The sequence below is a fragment of the Danio rerio genome, chromosome 5 (genome assembly GCF_049306965.1).
Source record: "Danio rerio strain Tuebingen ecotype United States chromosome 5, GRCz12tu, whole genome shotgun sequence".
NCBI lineage: Eukaryota > Metazoa > Chordata > Actinopteri > Cypriniformes > Danionidae > Danio > Danio rerio.
In genome coordinates this window covers 62,827,843-62,850,596 of record NC_133180.1, presented here as the reverse complement: position 1 = coordinate 62,850,596, position 22,754 = coordinate 62,827,843, and the positions used below count along the sequence as shown (strand labels likewise).

Below are 22,754 nucleotides of genomic sequence, written 5' to 3'. Positions count from 1 at the left end.
TGCAGAAACCAACTTTAATGTTTCTATAATGAAATACACATAGAAAAGACTTTTAAAAAGACTTCACAAGAATATAATTATCAAACACTGCACTATGCATAAAAGATTCCTTTAAATCAAAATAAAAACGTACAAATACTCTAGTCTGTCCTGTAAAGTTTTTGGCAGCAAATCCCTTTAGAGAAAGCTGTAGATCCATTTACTAGTTCAGATGGGCAAAATGGGTCTGTAAAAATATCCAAGCTGCCAATTTCACAGGTCATAAGTAGTCTAGGGTGAGCAAAAGACTAACCGTGATTATCCCACACTCATTTCTTTTGCCAGAAAATGATAATTAGAAATATGTTGGTTAAGAATTAGGTTGCAGCAGTCACATTTAAAGGAAAGGGAAAGTGCTTAGGTGAAGATCTACTATAATGTGCTTGCATTAATTGTACACGCGAGCACACAGACACACACACACACAAACACACACACTCACTCACTCACTCACACACACATACAGTCACTCACTCACACACACACTCTCTCACACTCACTCTCACTCTCACTCTCACACACACACACACACACACACACACACACACACACACACACACACACACACACACACACACACACACACACACACACACACACTCTTCAAATGTCTTTTGGGTCAGTGGACTTCAAACATTTGAAGTCTGTAAATGCTACATGATAAAGTGTTCTTTTTCTTCTATTGCTAATTACTCTGTGGACAGTGATGTGTACAGTTGAAGTTCTTCTCATGTTCAGGAAATAATATTAAACCAATATTTTTGGTAATTTGTTCATGAGAAGTAAAAAAAAAAAAACTTTTTTTTTTTTTTTTTTTTTAAATCAGGGCTTAAACCTCCAGGCCTTGGCTTGTAAAGTAGTCTTCCAGTTCTGTAAGCCTCTCGATAAGCATTATGTCCAAGTCAGCATCATCCTGTCTCCCTCTACGAGGTCTTCCTCGTGGCCCCTTCACACGCAGAGGGCCCAGGTTAGTTTTGGCCTTGCGTTTCCGAGGTTGTGTGAAATCTGGAAAGTCTAGTACTCGCTTCCGTTTCTGATGCCCGATGCACACCAGAGAGCCGTTCTTCTCTTTTGGTTCTTCAAATATGGTCTCCAAGCTTCTGTATAAATGCAAGTAAGACTGTTGTCTTCAGAAAAACACAGAACTGATTCATTATTGAATTTAAAAAAATGCAAAAACAAACCTGTTAGGGATTGGTGACTTGTAATTCTTGTTGGTATAAATCTCCTCCAAACTGAACTCCTTTTTCTTCAGCCTAAAAAAAAAAACATCAACAAGTACATTTTAGAGTTTGAGATTGACAATATTTAGTAATTTATATATATATATATATATATATATATATATATATATATATATATATATATATATATATATATATAGTTTTTTTTTGTTGTTGCTTTTTTTGTTTTTTTTTTCAAAATAAGATATTTGGGATGCCTGGTGGTCAATTCTTTCAATTAAAAAAAAAAAAAAAAAAAAAAATATATATATATATATATATATATATATATATATATATATATATATATATATCAAATACTTATGCACTATTCAATGCCATTTTGTAGAATAAAGTGTGAGTAGTGCGTTTACACTGAAAACTCTAAAAATACTAAGTGCACTTTAATTACCCAGATGATGCACTTATTCAACCAGTAAAATGAAGCGTGTAATGATGGATACTTCACACACTCAACGACTGCAGGTTTGCTCATGAAGTGGAAGGGGCGGAGCTATCAGGGGCACATGTTGGGTAACCATTTATTTTGGTTGGTGAAAGCAAAATTCTCTTACAAGACTGATTATAGCGCCTTCCGATGATGAATGTGGTTATACTTATGGCAGGTATTATTTGATAGTTTGGTCAAATTGGTTCTAAAATGGCTGAAACCCTCAAGAAGCATGTTGTCTACAGAAATTCAAAGAGCTTAGAATCACCAAGAGGTGACACTCAATAAAACATTCCATTGCAACAGCAGTGCCCAGGAACACCCCGTGATTCCACCATTTTGGAGTGAAAGCGATCGGCCGTCCATTGAATGTTATTGCTGTCGCGATGGCAAGCTTCACGGAACCGCAGAAGGCCATGGCGAGACCGCAGTATAAACTCGCACGTTTTCAACTTCAGCCAACATTCCAACATAAGCGCGCATGCTCTAACCAAATGAAAATGGAAGATACGTCTCTATAGCAACCTCTCGCAACACAACCTCTCCAATGCGGCGCCTCGCGATATTTGCAAACAAGTTATATGAATCATATTTATTATCATTTCAAAGCAATAGAGGAACGCCGCCAAACGTAGCGAAGAGTAATGATTTTCTCCAATAGTTTACTTGAGTAAAAGTACACATTTTTAAATGTACTCAAAAAGTACAAGCTACCCAACAATTTTACTCAAGTAAGTGTAATTCGTTTCTACCCATCACTGTGTGCAAGATGTAACTTAGTGTCCCTTTAAGTCACAAAAAGGATACATTTTAACTTGCGCACTGCTGGTGCAACTGACCCTGGATATCAAATAAGATGCCTTTTGCTAAACCCACATAAAATAATATAGCATTGCATATGTTCAAAAAAACTATTTATTCGTAAAAACTAGAGGAGTTGACTTACCTCTTTGGTTTGGGGAGTCCCATTGGAGTAAGGTTGTTATCTGGTTTGGGAACCGTCTTACGAATACGGATTTGGGAGACCCTTTTTGAACGCTGACCTCCTTGAGCTTCAGCATTAGCTTCGTAAAGTTCCACCTAGAAGCAAGATGATATCCGCGTCTAAATAAATTCATCATCTGCATTCGAATCATTTGCACACATGGTTGTTAAGTTAAAATACCTGGTTCATTTCTCTGGATACCCCCCTATTGTGCAAACCAGGGTATTTGACATTTGCACTGACGATAGCAAAAGTAGGCACGGATTCAGTGGAGGATACATCCAATCGTGCTGACTTGGGGCTGATGCTGTGTCGTGAGGGATGATCCAGAATCCTTTCTGGCGTGAGATGAATTTTTGACAGAAGACACACTGCCTTCCTACAGTGCAGTAAAGAAGTAAAGCTTTCAGAAAGCAGCAGGTGATTGCAAATAGGACACTAGTCAACATCAACATGATTAGATGATCATGCTTAGAAGGGTAGATTACTGTGGTTTGTAAATACTGGATTGGCTTCATGCTTAAAATTGTAATGCTGGTGACTGAATGAACTCATTTGAATAGGCAGATTTGTTTTATTGGAAAATTTGTATTTGTCTATGATGATTTCTTTGTTGGCATAATACATAGGGCCTGTTTACACGTGGTCACTTAATGTTTTTTTTTTTTATCGGATAGCTATCTGATTTGTGAAAAGGGTTCCATTTACTGTACATCTGACCACATAAATGCGTCTGCACTAAAACGAATATGATTCTGATCTTCAAATCCCACCGTAAATGCTAACTTATTTAGGTTACATTGACTAAAGCATGACATACACATGCTGTTTTATACGTGCATGTAATTATTCACATTTGTAAATGGTTTACATTGATTTACAGTGCATCTGGAAAGTTTTTATAGCGCTTCACTTTTTCCACACTTTATGTTAGAGTCTTATTCCAAAATGGATTGAATGAATTTATTTTCTTTTAATTCTACACACAATACCCCATAATGACAATGTGAAAAAATACTTTTTTAAAACTGTAGCAAATTTATTACAAATAAAAAACCTAAAAAAATATTTTAAAAAATTAAAAAGATCACATGTACAGAAGTATTCACAGCCTTTGCCGTGAAGCTCTTAATTGAGCTCAGGTACATTCTGTTTCCACTGATCATTCTTGAGATGTTTCAGTGGCTTAATTGGAGTTCACCTGTGGTAAATTCAGTTGATTGGACATGATTTGAAAAGGCATACACCTGTCTATATAAGGTCCCAGAGTTGACAGTGGATGTCAAAGCACAAATCAAGCAAGAAGACAAAGGAATTGTCTGTAGACCTCCAAGACAGGATTGTCTCGAGGCACAAGGAAGGGCAAGGTTAAAAATTATGCTGCTCTGAAAGTTCCAGTGAGCACGGTGACCACCAGAACTCTTCCCAGAGCTGGCCGGCCATCTAAACTGAGTGATCGGGAGAAAATGGCCTTAGTCAGGGAGGTGATCAATAACCCGATGGTCACTCTGAGCTCCAGCGTTCTTCTGTGGAGAGAGGAGAACCTTACAGAAGGACAACCATCTGTGCAGCAATCCACCAATCAGGCCTGTATAGTAGATTGGCAAGACTGAAGCCACTTCCTGTCTAGAATTTGCCAAAGGCAATTCAGACCATAAGAAACAAAACTTCCTGGTCTGATTAGACTGAAATGAAACTCTTTGGAGTGAATGCCAGGTGTTACATTTGGAGAAAATCAGGCACCGCTCATTACCAGGTTAATACCATCCCTACAGTGAAGCATTGTGGTGCTGTGGGGATGATTTTCCAGGAACTAGAAGATTAGTCAGAATGGAGAGAAAGGTTTTCATTCAGGATGTCTTTGTACATTGCTGCAGAGTGCTCTTGACACACCGCCAGAATATAAATGGAGTGGCTTCACAACAACTTGGTGAATGTTCTTGAGTGGCACAGAGCCCAGACCTAAATCCTATTAAACATCTCTGAAGAGATCTGAAAATGGCTATACACTATCACTTTCCAACCAATCTGATAGAGCTTGAGAGATACTGCAAATAGAAATGGGAAATGGAAAATGGAAATGGAAAATTCCCAAAGACAGGTTTGCCAAACTTGTAGCATGATATCAAAAAGACTTAAGGCTGTAATTGCTGCCAAAGGTGCATCAACAAAGTACTGAGCAAAGGCTGTGAATACTTATGTACATGTGATTTTTCAGCTTTTTATTTTTAATAAATTAACAACAATTTCAAAAACTCTTTTTTCATTTTGTCATTATGGGGTATTGTGTGTAGAATTAAGGAAATAAATTAATTTAATCCATTTTGGAATAAGGCTGTAAAAAAAGTGGAAAAAGTGAAGCGCTATGAATACTTTACGGATGCATTGTATGTATAACCTACTTTTTTTTTTTAAAAACCTGCAGTGCTTTTGTAAATAAACGAAACACTTTATTTTTCTATTAGTTTTCCTCTATTTTCACAGAAATAGGCTACAGGTGTGCTGCTTCTCTGTTGTTAATGCTGCCATTTGATACTATTTTAACATTTTAGTTTATAATTTCAAGTCCAAAACTAAAATGAAACAAAAAACAAAAATAAAAGAAAACGAAGATCTCAAATGGTCATCTGTGGAATTTCTGTTCTTCTAAGCTGTGGATAATGTCTTACTGGTCCATCTCTAAACAACTTACACCTGAATCTGCACAGCACTACAGGATTGCTGATTATCTTTACATAGTCTTTACTGTCCAGATAGTTTTAATGCCAAAAATAATTGAAAAATTCTTGCAATTTACAACAGGGTGGAATTTTAAGCATGGATCCCTTAAAATGTTTAGTGATCAGATCAGATAGCTTAAAGAAACAGTTCACACCAAAAAGTAAATCCACTCAATTTACTCACCCTCAAGTGGAACATGCAAACTCCACACAGAAATACCAACTGACCAAGCCAGGACTCAAACCAGCGACCTTCTTGCTGTGATGCAACAGTGCAAACCACTGAGCCACCATAACACTTTTTTTTTTTTTTACATATGTAATTATTGACTTCCACAGTACACAAATAAAATACTATGGAACTGAATGGCCGGAGGTTTCCAGCAATCTTTAAAATATTTTCTTTTGTGTTCAACGGAATGCATGTGATGGTGAGTTCCAGTTCAAGTGGATGGTGAGTAAATAAATGACAATTTTCATTTTTGGGTGAACTATCCCTTTCAATAACAAGAGATGCAGGGGGATATGCCCACCGTGCTGAAGCTCTTTTCCTGTTGCGTGTGACTTCTTGACTGGACCGTCGTGTATAGCTATCAATGAAAAAATTTAGATCAATACGAGTTGAATTAAGAATGCAAATCATTTCTGATTATGTAAAATCAAACTTCATGCAAAACATTTGTAACTTCAAAAAAGTTCAACTTACTGGTGGTCATTGTCTATGCCTGGTGGTGCTGTAAAGTCAACCAGAGGTCGAAAAGGATGACACCTGCACCGGCCCAAAATCTGACTCACAACCATGTGGATACCAGAATGAGACAGCTGCGTCAGAGGGAAGTTGAGCCGCCTGTGCCGAAACCACTTTCTGAAGGATGTTGGAGAAGATAAAGCAAGGACGGTACTAACACCTGCACCAGAAAAGCTCCATTTGCTCAGAGCAGACAAAGGAGGAGTGGTGGGTCGAAAAAGTTGAGATAAGCTAGGACAACACGCAGAGCCTTTATCCAGGTTAACAGGTAAATCATTTGAAGGACATGCTAGCATACCAGTTAACTGTGGCGAGAGAGGAAGAATGAAGTCATCAAGAATTGGCTGGCGATGGTTAAATATCTCTGCTCCCTGCTCAATAAATGACAGAGTTTCTCCAGCTTTAAGAGTGGGAAATCCAGAAAGGTGTTGTTTCTTTCCACCAAAGTGTTTGAGCTTAGATCCAGCTCTGCTGTAACCAGTCCACCTGTTCAAGTCATTAGAAGTACAGCTACCCACCAAGCGAAGGGCAGTGTCCGAGAGTTGAGTTAACAGTTTGTTGGTACTGCGGTCTAAAACTGATTTGGAGGACCCATTTCTAGGGGCTGAGAGATGGGAACTGGTGCATGCTTGAAATGTTAGAAGAGAGCCAAAAGATTTTCTTTCACCTACATCTTTTACCAAATGGTTTGATAAGGTAAGTTCACAGTATGGCTGTACTGACATGTCGGACTCTTGACTAGGTGATTTTAATGGACGGTCCTTTGTGCTTGAAAACTGACAATCAATGCGCTGAGCCTTACGATCCAGCTTTGTGCCCTCTTCTGAAGCTCCAGCATTGGTTCCTGTTAGTTCATTCCTGCCCTGTTGTGACATTGGGACGTGATCAAAGTCTGAAGTACTCAGAGAGGTAGTAGTGGAGTGAAAACTGCCATTTATTTTGAACTTGTCCCAAATCTCTCCTTCTTTCTTACTGTGATTCTGAAAGGGATCTGAAGAAAGCTTGGGTTCATCATGGTTTGATTGTGCGACAAGCGGCTTAATGGGGAAAGAAAAACTAATTTCACTTAAAGATTGTTGTTGAATATGTTCGTCTTTGACTTTAGTCGAATTTCCCAATGTCACAGTCTTCCCAGATGTTGCTGAATTTTTTGGCTTGGACAAAAAATAAAGAGGATCTGAGTTTGACTTAGGAGGTGAAAGTTTCAGAATCTTAACGTAAGGCAACTTAAGCGGTTTCTGAACATGTAAACGTTGATTAATCAAAGTGTCTTCCTCTACCGGACTAGATTCCTCATTCTCCGCATCAGAGGACAGCACTTCCTGCTTACAAGAAGGTCCCTGGCTGTCATTGTCATCTGAGCTGCTAATCACAGTATCAACCAATAATGCAACTCTGTCCTTCTCAGCATCTACTTCCATCTCCAGGTCCTCAAAATCTGAAACGGGGGAGTATTTCCCCTGCAAACTATTGTCAGTTTGTCTTAAAGGGGACGTTTTTAGGATTTCACAAGATAATGAGCCACTGGCATTGAACTTTTGACCTTCACAGCTTAAGTCTTCAGGCTTGCGGGTAGGACTTTGGCTAGACCGAGAAGGAGTTGACATTGTCCATGAACAAATAGGGTCCTTTTTAGGTTCACATGACAGAGATCTATAAAGAGACTGTGGCCTAGACAGGCAGACATTTGAGAGTATGTCTTTGTTGTCTTTTGCCACTTCCCCATTCGATCCTGCAAGAACACAATGAAAAGTAAAGTTAAAATGTAATCCACAAACAACTCAATTTTGTTGACGTTTTAGCAAAATACTCCACATTTAGCCACCTGTGGTGCTTTTTTAGGTGCTAGTTGTTGTAAATTTGATTTGATTTGATTTCCTCATGCTATGGCAACAATTCTGCAACAGCTCTTACAAATGACCTGTTTTTAGCTAATCGCAACCTCTTGCGATTAGCTAATCGAAAGGTTTGAAAACGCATTTGCGATTCGATTTAGATTAATCGCACAGCCCTATTTGTGATCACTTACTAATGAGCACTTTCACATTTATCTCTTGGAATTATTTCTCTTTCAGAATGATGGGCCAATCCACACATCAATAATTGTTCTCATTCACTAAACATGCATACGAACACATTTTTGTGTGAATTTTGCATACATTTTTTACAAATAAAGTTTCATCAAACATTTGGCTACACTTTATTTTAAGGTGACGTAGGTACAATTTAACTAACTACTGAGTATCATTAATTACATGCACTTAATATATGGTTAGGGTAAGACTGGTGTTGATTGGATTTAGGGTTAGTTACATGTAATTATGCATAACTCCTTCTAATTACAATAGTAAGTGTATAGAACATGTTTAAATTTGTAAATTTAAGTGTTACCAAACATTTGTACAAATATGTATTCTAAATGTACAAGCAAATAACCAGTGCTCAAACTGAGGTTGGACATGAAAAAAAAGACAAAAAGCATCCCCTTAGTAAAATCGCCATCACCTTAAATTTAACAACAGTGTGCGTAAAGTAAAAACTGCTTATGCAAATTAAACATAAAAATGTTCTATTTATGGTAATTTATGACTTCTAAACAACGATTTACCAATTAAAAATTATTATAATGAGGCACCACGCACAAGCGCAATACAGTTAATTGAATCATTTTTCATGATTTTCAAAATGTCTAAGAGAGCTGCATTCTTTAAGAAGAGAACAGAAGGTATGATATTTAGTTGTTTAATATGTATGCTGTACCTGCCATGCATAACTGCACTTCAGAACAGTTTATGATGCGAGTTTAACTTAAGCTGTTCTATATTTACTGTAAAACACAGTTAACAGGGCTTGCTAACATTCAAGCTGTGGTCACACTAGACTTTTCTCCCCATAGACTTATATTCATACGCACACAAATGCGACAGACTGGATACGGAAACTCATGTGACACGTTTTGCAGTTCGCTGCATTGGGAAGTTCAAGCTTGGTGAACTCTGACCTGTGAAATCGCATCATGTAATTGCGTGAGATCAAGCGAAGATTAAAACATGACCTCTCTGGACAGAAATTTAAAACATGGACCAATCACTTGCTTTTTTTAATGCCTGAGGATCTTGTTTAATCCCGCCCCTTTTCACAGCGCCGTACGACAGAATTTCGCACGCACAAACTCTGTCTATGTATTTAGACCTATTTTGTTATCATTGTGTGTGTGTGTGTGTGTGTTGCTTCAGGACAACACTCATTCCATGATTAGAGGTAAGAGCTGCACGATTAATCGCAAAAATCGCAAAAAGATCCAATCCAGATCGCAACCTCAATTCCACCCCCTAGACCAGGGATCCCCAAACATGTTCCTGGAGTTCCTGTGTCCTGCAGATTTCAGCTTTAACCCTAATCAAACACACCTGAACAAGCTAATCAAGGTCTTACTACGTATACTTGAAACACCAAGGCAGGTGTATTGAGGTAAATTGGAGCTAAACCCTGCAGGGCACCGGACCTCCAGGAATGAGATTGGTGACCCCTGCCATAGACCACAAGTGTCAAATCAAGTTCCTGGAGAGCCGCAGCTCTGCACAGTTTAGTTCCAACCCTGCTTCAACACACTTGCCTGTAGGTTTCAAACAACACAGAATGACTCAATTAGTTTAATAAGGCGCGTTTAATTAGGATTGGAACTAAACTGTGTAGAGCTGCGGCCCTCCAGGAACTGGATATGACACCTGTGCCCTAGATGATCTTAATCCAGCATTTCTACGATTCTGCCAATCATATTTTCAAGGTCAGGAGAGAAGCAAAGACGGCTGCACAAGTTTTCACGTTGTTTTACATACATTGCTCAGTAACGTGGACACCTCTAAAAAGTGTCATTTACTGTATTTATATGGTATAATTCACCTAAAAATGTCATTTCTGTCTTCATGTAATGATGTATTTGCGGCTGCGAAATCACACGTGATGTAAGCTGACCATTATATCGCATTTTAGAGATATGATTGCAACAAGCGTTTTAATGTTTTTCTTTCATAGCCAATACACGGTGTTGTGCACTAGATAAGTGTTTAACAGTGTCAGTATAACTACTTTAGCCTATATAATGTTGAATATCATGCAAGAGGGAATCTGATAATGACAAACGTCTGATTTTACCAGTGGAAAAAAAATGGTTCAATAAAGTTGTCAATGACAGATTGCAAGCATATGTCGCAAACATAATAATTCTAATTAAGTCTATTCAAAATTGAGCATTTTAACTAACTCAATAGCCCACTCAATAATCTTTATTTTACATCTATAGAATCGAGAGAAAATCATGATCTTTATTTTAAGCAAAAAAAATGTGGTTCTCGTTTAGCCAGCAGCTCTATTAGTGGTCCGAACAATCACCTGATCTATCCTTATACAAGTGGGGGTTATTCTGTCTCACCTTGTGTTTGAAGACATGGCACACTTGGTACTGCTAGAAGACATTGCAGTGCATACTCTAAAGCACATCAAGAACTCTAAAGCACAGTCAAATTAGGGTCCTTTAGTTCCAACCCTAATTAAACACACCTGATCAAACTAATGGAGTCCTTCAGTTTTGTTTAAACCTACAGGTAAAGCTGCGGTCACACAGAGCTTTTCTTCCCATAGACTTTCATTTATGCGCATGCAAATGCGTCAGACCGGAAACGTGGGGTCATGCGTCAAGTTTTGCAGGGTCCTGCGGTGCAAAGTTCAAGCTTAGTGAACTCTGACCTGCGAAATCGCATCACTTGACAGCGTGAGACCAATCGAGGATCAAAACATGACCTCTCTGGACAGAAATTCAAAACATGGAGCAATTGCTCGCTTTTTTAAATGTCTAATAAGCTTGTTTACTCCCGTCCCTTTTCGCAGCGCCACACGACAGAATATCGCATTTTCAAACTGTAGTGTGACCGCAGCTTAAGTGTGTCGACGCAGGGTTAGAACTAGACTGTGCAGAGCTGCGGCCCTCCAGGAACTGACTTTGACACCTGTGCTCTAAAGAGAGAGTGCGTCTTTACAGAGCAAACAGTTATGTTTGCTTAAAGTGACTTGTCACTCTTGACATAAAGCCTTTATATGGAGCTGGTTTGGGCTTGTATTATGCAAATTACTAAAATTGTGCACAGAGATGCTCATTTAGAAGAGTCCAAATACACTAACAGAAGAACCAGTTTAAGAACAAGCTCATGTGTGTACAACTAGGCAAGTTTTCATGAGAAGTCCAAATGTGCGTATAAATGGGAAAAATGTATGAGACCATGACTAGAATTAGCAAGTAGGAAATCATGGTTTGATGTTGTAGCATACACTAACCGCCACTGGCTACATATCCCACATCAACTATGCTCATCACAGCATTTCTACCTCATAGGCCTTTAAAATATATGCAAAACTAAACCCAAATTTTAGAATATTTAAATTTAAGCAGCTATATGAATTATGTAAACATTTACCAAAACTGCAAGCTGATGAAACACTTGGAGTATTTGGACATCCAAAGGAGATGTCTCTACCCAATTGGCCAACTTTACTGTGCAGCTGGGCTAAACTGCGTGTGTGTGCGCTGCTTTGTGAACACAACTGGTCCATCCTCTTCTCCATAGCCTCCAGACGCTGAGCCAGAGGTCCGAAGGTATCAGTCAGCAGACGTTTCATGTCATTGTGATGGGAGACAAGAAATCGCTCCAAAACTCCAAGCTGCTCTCCTGATGGTCCAGCTGAAGGAGATAGAGGAGATGTCCATCGTGGATCTCTGAGCTTGCCCTCTGCAAAGGGATATTGATCAAAAACAGTGCTTTATAAGAGCGGCATCCTGACTAACAGACAACAGCAAACTTTGCAATAATTTTTTATAACCGCTTCTTTCACACCATATACACTCACAGGTCACTTTATTAGGTACACTTTACTAGTACCAGGTTGGACCTCCTTTTGCATTCAGAACTGCCTTAATCCTTTGTGGCACAGATTCAACAAGGTACTGGAAATATTCCTCAGTGATTTTGGTCCACATTTACATGATAGCATCATGCAGTTGCTGCAGACTTGTTGGATGTACATCCATTATGTGAATCTCCTGTTCCACCACATCCCAAAAGTGCTCTATTGGATTGAGAGCTGGTGACAGTGGAGGCCATTTGAGTAAAGTAAACTCATTAACATGTTAAAAAAAAAACAGTCTGGGATATTTTTTGCTTTAGGACACAGTGCCTTATCCTGCTGGAAGTAGTATCAGTATCAGAATATGGATAGTACACTGTGGTTATAATTAAATGGACATGGTCAGCAACAATACTCAGGTAGGCTGTGGCGTTGACACAATGCTTAATTGATGTTCACAGTACTGCCACTATCTGGATAATTTCGCTTTTTCAGACAATTCTTTGTAAAACCCTAGAGTTGTGAGAGTCGTGCGTGAAAATCCCAGTAGATCATCAGTTCCTGAAATACTCAGACCAGCCTGTTTGGCACCAAATACATGCCATGATCATAGTTCAAAGATTGGCTGATTAGAAATTTGCATTAACAAGCAGTTGGACAAGTGTACCTAATAAAGTGGCCGGTGAGTGTGCATTTGTGCACATTTGTCTGCAGTGCACACTTGTGCAGATTTTCAAAAACGATCACATGGATGTTACTGACAGCTAGATATTACATGAAATAAAGGAAGAAAAACTATGCAATTATTCCTTTTCTACTTGGTTATTCTGTTTTATATTGTATTCTGTCTCTTGTTATTACAAAATATTCTCTTCCTGTTAATATATAAAGCATTCTATAGAAGTCTTTTCCCACTACAAAAAAAATTTATATTATATAATATATATATTGGGACTTTTTCGTGCAATTGCAAGTTTCCATAAATCAATTCTGACTTTACTTCTCAGAATTGTAAGTTTATATCGCACAATTTTGACTTACCTCACATTTTCGAGTTTACATTTCACAATTCTAAGAAAGGTCAGAATTTCACATTTATATCACACAATTCTGAGACAGTCACAATAAACTCTTTATTTTTTATTCAGTGGCTGAAACAGGCTTCCATAGAATTTAATATATTTCAAGTAACTGTTTTTTTCCAGCAAGGATAAATTAATATGCTAAAATGTGAACATTTTTTACAATAAACTTGTATTTGAAATAAATTTTAGAATTCAAACAAATATTCAGTTGTTTTAACATAAATTAATGTCATACAGTTTCAAAAATCCTTATTCACATAGAAATATGTTAAGCACTATTCAACACTGATATTAAAAGATCCACCAAATCAGTATCTTTGAATTAATTCCAGATCATTGTACCTTTCCCAAAGTCTGAGGATTGTGGCTTGTCCCCAGACTCAAACTCCTCCCTGTGGGTTTCTTTGCATCCTATGGCCAGCTGTTCCTGGTACAGTGGAGAGTGAGGAGCAGGATGACACGGACCGGCTGCAGAGGCAGGAGCCTGCTCTGTCCCCTTTTGCTCAGCTGAAGGATTGGACAACATCTTTTAAGAGACTGATGGGAACAGAAATGAGATCAGTAATTATGTCAGATTAAATTGCATTAAAACATTAAAATTAGCATTACTACCGAGTCCGACCATTGATCATACCATATTCATGCAAAGTATCAAACGGACACTTTGGCAGTAAATGATTTGCATCTTTATGTACAAGGGTTTTACAATACCATATTACTTTGATATATATCATAGTACTAAAAGATTCTATTATTATTTAAGCAATTGCTCATTGATTAATGCTGGATATAATTTTTTATTTAATTTCCTCTTAATTAATGAAATATCATTTCCCATTCAAAGTTATAAAAAAAAAAGAAATTTTGGAATACAGTGTCTTGACTTAGGCCAGACTAGACTTTGCTGACCTAAACCCGAATAAAAATGTCATTATAAATAATTTATATCCCTATACATTCTTAAACAATAAAGTGCAAGTGAAATCAAAAATTTGCAATGTTTATTTTTCAGGTCATGGTGTTATACTTAAAATGAACTACTCATCCATGGAAGTTAATCCACTGGAAACAAAGTTTGTTTTGTAAACCCTCAATCAAACTCTGACAGTGGCTTCAACGTTCGGATTGTCGGTCCTTCTGTTGACGGCTTCCATTGAAACTGTATATCAATATTCTTAACCATGCCCCTCCTAGCAAAGTGATGCATAAAAGAATGCCCTGCTCACTACTCAATAATTCATTTAAGTTGGAAGTACCTCAACATACTGACATAAAGGTCTTAGCAACTTCTGGTGGACGCTGACTTTAAGAGGAACATTACAAATATTCATATTTCTTGGTAGGTTGTACTGCTTCAAAAACCCAGAAGAAGAAATAAGTTAAATAAAAATACTGAGCAGGCAATTTATTAAAAAGCTGAATTGAAAGTTTGTCAGCTGATCAAAGGTTTCAGACTGCAGCCTTAAAAAAAAACGTTACAAAAAATACGGCTTCCGTGTCATTGTACTTTAGGCAGCGTGGTGCAGTTGTTGCTGGAAGGGATACTGCTGCAGCCAGTAGTTAATGACAATTGTTAACATTATTTATTAAATTATGCATAAATGTTATTTTTTGCAAACATCTGCCCAAACCCCAACCCTCAAAGTAATGTAAAAACAGTAATTACACTGAGTATTATCTATATTATTTATTAAATTACCCATTAAATTGTTTTATTAGCGTCTACCCAACCCCAAACCTCAACCTACCCCTCACAGTAATGTAAAAAGATTACTGCTGTAAAGCTTCACAAAAATTATGCAATATCGATGCAAGTATCCGCAGCTTTATACCATCTAGACTTAACCGTGCCGCACACTACCCAGTGCTAGATTAGCATTGCCTTGAAAACCAGCTAATCAGCACATCCCACCTGCACCTCGTCAGCAGTAGGCATGGGCCGGTATAAGATTCTGACAGTATGATAACCTTGGATAAAAATATCATGGTTTCACGGGATTGTGATTATCTTTTTAAATGTCTGGGTAAAAAACAACATTATTTTTAGAAACATTTTAAATATTTTGGAACAATAAACATGTCAGGCTAAATAAATAAAATTAATCACAGATTTCTTTCCAATTTACAACGGCATCTTTGGATGTCTTTTCTGCTGGAGACACTGTTGTCCTCCAAAACAAACAAACAAAAAAAAAAACATAAAACTTAAAACTTACATATACTGTAGGAACAGTATAGCAAACAATTTTAAAACCTTGACTTTTCCAAGTCGCGATATTCCTTGAAAAAATTTTTTTATCCAATGCCTAGTCAGCACTTAAGGCCATTTACCAAGGCTGTATTCAAACAGGAAACAGGAAAAAGACTAGTTAAAGACTTGATCTACTGTGAAATTAGTAAAATCTGTTCTTCTTTAACCCAGATACCAACGTCTGATGACCGGCATCATAAGAGCATTGGTCCAATGTTTTTATAGATATTGAAAACAATCAAAAAGTAAAAACTCACTTTTAAATAATTTTTGTTTACTAAAAAAATAAAAACAAGTGTTTAAAAAAAAACTAGAAATGTATTGAAAATTAGAAAATTATCTAGGATCTAGAAAATTATCTAGAAAATCTAGAAAATTATAGCAAAAACATAGTTTTTAAAAACATCTTCATCTTTCTAAATGTATTTAATACTTAAGCCTACTTCATGTCTTTTAGAAGTAAATCTATTTACTTTGCGCTGCCAGGGGTTTGACCCATACGGTACTTTAGAGTCTGTGATGCCATTGCTTCGGTTCTCCTGCAGTCAGTCCTCGCTGATGCTCCCGCAATAAAAAAAAAAAAAAAAAATGGACATGACAGCAGCAGAGTGACAGCATTAAATACAGAGACTACAATGTTTTAATTTAACACATTTGTGCCCGGTATTGGGTTTTATTTCCCTATTAGTGATCACAATCGTGAACGGATTGTTCTTTTTTACACTATCTTCTAAGTGAACCGGTTGCAGTAGTTCACCTGATCAAACTGAATCATTTGAAATGATTCACATTTCCAATAAGCACTCTTATCCACAAACTACAGTTACAGTTATCAGAACAGTACTCTGAGATCAGATTTGAGAAGCGGTGAATCGATACTGCTGCGCATAGGTGATTCTGTGAACTGAACACAAACAGTTGAACAACTGCAGCACGGGTAATGTTGGTGATGTTTTAACTGACTAAAATTATGATTGCTGACTACATATTTTTGGTATGTTTAGTCCTAACATGAGGATTGTCACTAAAGATCCGGTTCGCGTTAAAGATCATAACTTCATCACTACTGTGCATCTAACTTCAGAAACAGGCTTGCAAACATATTTTACTTAAGGATGCTATCTTGTGGGCTGTTGTATTTAAATTTGAGGATGGGTAGATGGTAGTGGTAGATGATAGTGTTCATGTGTCCTAAATACGTTTAAAATAATTATTTTTGTTTGAGTTTATATTATACAATATTTGTTCTGATGATCTTGAATCTTGCAGCTAACAAATATCCTTATTTAGAAAAAACTAAAATACTGAAACTAATAATAACTAAACTAAAACTAAGCAATTTCAAAATATGGAAACTAATAAAAACTAGTAAATTTACCTCTAAAAACGAATTAAAACTAACTGAATTTGATTCAGTAAAAAGTCAAAATGAAATAAAATGAAAAATCCAAAACTATTATAACCTTGCACTGGTCTTGACTCATCTCTTTGTACAGAGAACCACCAGTGCATATCTAAAGTTCAACAGCACTCCTTTAGTAAACAGTATTCATTCACCTTTTTGCACTGTCCACCCACTGGGGATTATTGTTAGCACCTTTACCATCTTGTGTCCATATTTTCACTCTCTATGCAACAGCAGAGACACTGTCAGGATGGCAAAGGCAAAAAGGCTAGAACGTGGCAGGACTGTTGAGTTGCACTAGCAAGGCCTGTCACAATGCACCATCAATTGGAGTAAGACTGTCTTTTTAAGTTTTTTATGGGACAATAAAAAAACTATTTATAAACTGTACATCAGACACAGGATGATGCAGACTGCAGCTCAATAACCATAAGATGGCATCTGCTGAAGAAGGGCTTAAAGGGTAAGGGATAGTTCACCAAAAAGAAAATTTTCTCACCCTCAAGTGGTTTCAAACCTTTAGCGTTTTTTTATTCTCTTAAGCACGAAAGATATTTAGAAAAATGTTGGGATACTTCCACAGAAAAAAGAAACACTATGGAAGTCAATGGTTACAATGGTTTCTAGTGTTTTTTTTTAAATATTGTCTTTTTGTTTCACAGAAAAAAAAATTCAAAGGTTTGTGAGAAGTAAAGAGTGAATAAATTAATTTTTATTTGCTTTTTTTGGTGAACTACCTCTATAAAAAGTTTAAATTTACTCAGCCTCAAGTGGTTCCAAATCTTTATGGGTTTCTTCTGTTGGACAGAAGATATGTGGACGAAAGACGAAAACCTGTATCCATTGGCTTACATAGTAGAAAAATAACAAATATTAAAACTCAAAATTCCTTCTTTTGTGTTTAACAGAGGAAAGAAAATGTTTTTAAAACTTCACGTCTCCTCCCACACCTTCCTGTTTGGGATTTGCAAGGGTGCACCAAACATGACACTGAACACTGGTAGAAAGTTTTAATCTCATCTTGATGGCTTTCTACAAGGGCTGAACAATAATAAAAAAACTGACACTACAATATTTTGATCATATATTGCGTAAATTATACAAAATTGCTTATAACTCTATTTGGAAGGAATTTAAAATTCTACATTGACGTGGATTATTTAGATTTTCTTTCATGTTTTTTTCAGAGGTTGCCACAGTGGAACGAACTGCAAACTATTTCAGCATAAGTTTTACACAGTGGATGCCCTTCAAGATGCAACCCAGTACAGGGGAACAACCATACACACTCATTCACACATACTCATACACTGCAGCCAATTTAGTTTATTCAATTCACCTATACTGCTTGTCTTTAAACTGTGAAAAAAACCAGGGCACCTGGAGGAAACCCACGCAAACATGGGGAGAACATGCAAACTCTACACAGAAATGCCAACTGGCCCAGCCGAGGCTCAAACCAGCGGCCTACTTACTGTAATGAAGTACAGCAATTTACTTCAGCTTTACTTTATCAGCACAGCCACGTGTCAGAACAATTATAAAGGAAGACGCTTCAATCCCGGTTTGTGGACGTTAAATCGGGTATATTTTGTACATAAACATAACGGATATCCACACAGCAGTGGAGATTAAACGGTATCCTGTCACATATGCATGCAAAAACAGTGCAAAGCTAAGCGCGCTCTGTCTGTGTGTGTGTGTGTGTGTGTGTGTGTGTGTGTGTGTGTGTGTGTGTGTGTGTGTGTGTGTGTGTTCGTGAACCTTGTAATGATATTGTGTGACTCATCAATGCAACTCCACAACAAATACTCAATGGTAAAGTTCTTCCTGTAGTATTTCTCAAACGCTATACGTGAGATCTTCTTCCTTTAAGTCTGTCTGTTGTCTGACGCAGCCGAGGGAGAAGATTAAGGCACGCAGAAAGGCACGTAGAAACGGTAGGCGGGGAGGAATGGCTTTAAAGGCGCAGTACGACAAAACAGCCCCCTGGTGGAAAAATTTATAGAATATGATCTTGTAAAAGGTACACTGAAAAATCTGATGGGTGTTTTGAGCTGAAACTTTACATAAACATTCTAGAGACGCAAAATACTTATTAAACACATAGAGTAAATCTGGAAAAAAGGGCTAACCTAGGTGCCCTTTAAATCTCCGGTCCTTCAGGATTTGAATTAACCATTTTCTCTTTGGTGCACTGATTTTTTTTTTTAATTCAGAACATGAAACTAGAGTGTCATAGATTTCAAATGATGCCTTGTTTTTGATAAATGGTTGAATATTTGCAATAATATAAAGATAATAAATTCTACAGCCATGACCAGACAACCTGAATACAGGCCATTGCCAGTTAAGTGGTTCAACATATCTCAATGAAAACCTTTTACTATTTCTGACAAAATTTGAACTGTGGTATGTATTATTAGAATCCTAACTCGACGTTGCAGATCCTGCGATATGACTATTGCAGATTCGCACATTCCCATATTGATCCTGAAACTATATATTGTGCAGCCCTACTTCCAACGTTACTGGCAGGACAAGGAGATCAAACTAGAGATGTTTTCTGCACAGCACAGTGGAGAACTTATTCATCATTTCCCGGACATGCTGCTCTTAACTTTGGGCTCTCGTCTGTGTTGTAATTGACTTGGTCTTTCAACAGGACAATGCTGTAGTTCACAAAACCAGACTGACAAAGGACTTCTTCCAGGAGAATAATGTCACACTTTTGGACCATCCAGTGTTTTCCCATGATCTAAATCTAATTGAGGATGTTTGGGGATGGAGGACAAGAGATGTTTACAGAAACAGTTCTAGACCATGGATGCCCTTTGTGAAGCCATTTCACCAGTAGCATCAAACATGCCGGAACAATGTAAAACAGTAGCATCGAGCATGCCGGGACAAATGTTTGATGAACAAGAATGGTGGGGCTACTCACTATTCCTTTTTTAACCCATTTAAGCCCACCAGCAACTATAGTTACTGAAGTTCATAGTTGCCATTTTCCTTTAATAAGTCATTTTCAACATGTTAACCATGTCTTATTTCTCAATGACATGCAAGCAAACAACCAAATAAAAGATTTCAAGAAAGAAGAAAAGGACTTGATTCACTTTCTTTTACATGAAGCCTTCAACTTCCTACTCCTAATATCAGGATACAAAATAGTTGCAAACCCTTCCAAATAAAGCCCATTTTCATGACACAAAAAATATTTTTTTGTTCACAAATTATATATATAAACATAGTCATGAAGGTCTTCTAGATTCATCCAAACCAAACAAATCTTTCAAGAGATCTATAGTTTTTTTTGTGTACTTTGTCAAATGTTCAAGCGCAACTATATATATATATATATATATATATATATATATATATATATATATATATACTTTACTTTTTGACTCTTGACTGTTTTTGTTATTTTTTCTTTGACTGCTGTAACTGCTGACTGCTGTAGTGTGGGACCCAATTGTCTCTACCATTGAGATTTGTGTAAAAAGACATTTAAACTGTTGAAATGTTTTTATATATTAATATTTGTATTAACTGCTATTTAAAATTAATTATTGCAATATTTGTCTTTTTGCCACACTGTCTGTTGGGGAAACTAGTGTGTGTTTAATCACTTCAAGACAAATGGATTATTTCATTGTGTTTTTATTTCATTAAATTATATGATAGATCATTTCTGGAGGGGGGGGGGGGTCCATATCAAACGGTTTTCTAATTTTTAATCATTATAAAGGTGTTTATGAAAATTAATTTATCTTTTGAAAGCAGTTGTTTTAAGTTAGAACGCCTAATGTTCTCCTCCTATACACCTAATCTCCTATTTTACATTGAAGGTTTCTTGCCATATATTTGCCCACCAGCAAATACAATTTCTTGAAAAAAAATCAAAAACCTGGAGAAACTAAATGCAAAACATGTTCCAATATTACACTATTAACAAGGTTTGTGTTGTTGTTGTTGTTTTGGTTTTCGCCTGTGATCTTTAAAATTTGATCAGCTGCTTGACTTTAAATTCAGTTGTCAATAAATTTATTTTTTTTGTCTCTTGCTCTTTTTTTTATTATTATTTTGCAGCAGTATTTAAAAAATGGTTATGACCCACCAGCAAAAAATGTGAATACTTTGTTGTAATGTTTGCCCCTGGTCTTAAAGCAACAGTTCCATTTTTTTTTTTAATTCTTCCATCATTTCCTCACCCTTAACTTGTCACAAACTTGTTTGAGTTTCTTTCTTCTGTTGGACACAAAAGATGATATTTTGAAAAAAGTTAGAAACCTAAAGCCATTAGAATCCATAATAGGAAAAACAACATAATAGGAGTTTCAAAGTTTCTTCTTTTTCTGTTTAAGGTTTGTGACAAGTGAAAGATGAGTAAATGATGACAACAGTTGGGTGATCTGTCCCATTGTACTGCTTCTCAGCTATACAATACGTGCTACTAACATCTTAAAATGTGTTTTGGAGTAAGAGCGAATATGAATATGTTTCCCTGTGTACTGTAAATAAAATTAATTCTTGATCATTAATGCATTTACGCGTTACATCAATGTACAGTTGCAATCAGGATTATGAAACCCCTTTGATTTTTTTTCTTTTTTAAATATTTCTCAAAAGATATATAACAGAGCAAAGAAATTTTCACTGTATGTCTGATCATATTTTTTCTTCTGGAGAAAGTCTTTTGTTTTACTTCGGCTAGAATGAAAGCAGTTTCTAATTTTTAAAAAAACATTTTAAGGTCAAAATTATTAGCCCCTTAACGCTTTATTTTTTTCGATAATCTACAGGACATACCATCATTATACAATAATGATGCCTAATTACCCTTACCTGCCTAGTTAACCTAAATACCCTAGTTTAACCTGTCACTTTAAGCTATATAGAAGTGTCTTGAAAAATATCTAGTCAAATAGTGTTTACTGCCATCATGGCACAGATAAAATAAATCAGTAAATAGGAGTTATTAAAACTATTATGTTTAAAAATGTGCTGACAAAATCTTCTCTTTGTTAAACAGAAATTGGAGGACGAAAAATACAGGGGGGCTAATAATTCTGATTGCAACTGTATATATTCATGTATTTACAATGTACAAATTATCTTAACAGTACAATTTTCGTACGTTGACACTGTTATATCACATGTTAATACGAGTATATTTTCAGTTTTCTGTGAATTTAGGAACCTGTCAGACGCCCATGTCAGCTGTTTCAGGCTACTGTAGTAATTCGCAACACGTGACTTTCATTCTGTCCGAAAAATTCGTTTGTAACGTTACTAAATACTACACACGTCACTTCACACACCTATATTGTTTCACTAAAAAACAGCGCAATACGAAAACACTCACATTAATGAAATTGAGCAGTATTCTTAGCAAACATAATACCAATAGCGTTAACCACGCGTTATTAGACCAGCGTTCGCGTTCAATTCACGAGAGGTAATTCGTGATCACTTTAAAGTACTTTTCATTTAACTTGTGAATAATGCGCAATGATGTTCATGAAAAGGCTTCTTATGCAGCTCAGGCTTCAGGAGGCCCTCAAAACGAATGCAAATTAATAAATAAAAAGTCAAACATGTTCAATAACACAGTACCTGTTCGCGGGTTTCAGTTTAGATTGATCAGTCCCAGCAAAACAACGTCTCCGGCGGTGAAAGTGTGCTGTTAAATCACTAATATTCCTCGATCCATCCTCATGATGATGCACAGGTCGGATGTGATTTCTTTAAGCCAGTAAAAGTCATTTCCGGCGACCCCACAGACCCATATTCAGATTAACAGAGAGATTTTCATTACAAACTGACCGCACAATAACCCAGTTTTTTGAAGACAACCTCCCCGCTTAACTATGCCATTAATTTAAGGCAGAGAGCGAACAAAATACACAATCGCCAGAATATTTGCTATTGAAAAGCAATGAC

General features: G+C 36.7%; 1 protein-coding gene across 4 annotated transcripts; it reads right to left on the bottom strand.

Annotated features, from left to right (window-relative positions):
- wu:fi75a02 lies at window positions 1-22,754 on the bottom strand. 4 transcript variants are annotated; one of them, XM_009301882.5, is made up of 9 exons: window positions 22,428-22,754; window positions 13,492-13,686; window positions 11,638-11,949; window positions 6,125-7,898; window positions 5,952-6,008; window positions 2,879-3,077; window positions 2,660-2,793; window positions 1,224-1,295; window positions 1-1,139 (listed from the first exon to the last, which is right to left on the bottom strand). In XM_009301882.5, exons 2-9 carry the CDS (start codon window positions 13,673-13,675, stop codon window positions 869-871), a joined length of 3,003 nt encoding a protein of 1,000 aa, XP_009300157.1. In that variant the 5' UTR covers window positions 13,676-13,686; window positions 22,428-22,754; the 3' UTR covers window positions 1-868. The 4 variants fall into 4 exon arrangements, with proteins under 4 accessions (XP_009300157.1, XP_073807599.1, XP_068075301.1 ...); XM_073951498.1 differs by having other exon boundaries at window positions 13,492-13,656; XM_068219200.2 differs by lacking the exon at window positions 5,952-6,008.

Excerpts from the sequence above, each read along its gene's own strand:
- wu:fi75a02 (XM_009301882.5), bottom strand. The coding sequence starts at position 13,675 with ATGTTGTCCAATCCTTCAGCTGAGCAAAAGGGGACAGAGCAGGCTCCT. Across the intron at positions 3,078-5,951 it reads AGGAAAAGAGCTTCAGCACG|GAAGGCAGTGTGTCTTCTGT; the intron begins GTGGGCATATCC and ends ACTGCACTGTAG. Across the intron at positions 1,296-2,659 it reads GGACTCCCCAAACCAAAGAG|GCTGAAGAAAAAGGAGTTCA; the intron begins GTAAGTCAACTC and ends TTTTTTTTTTAG.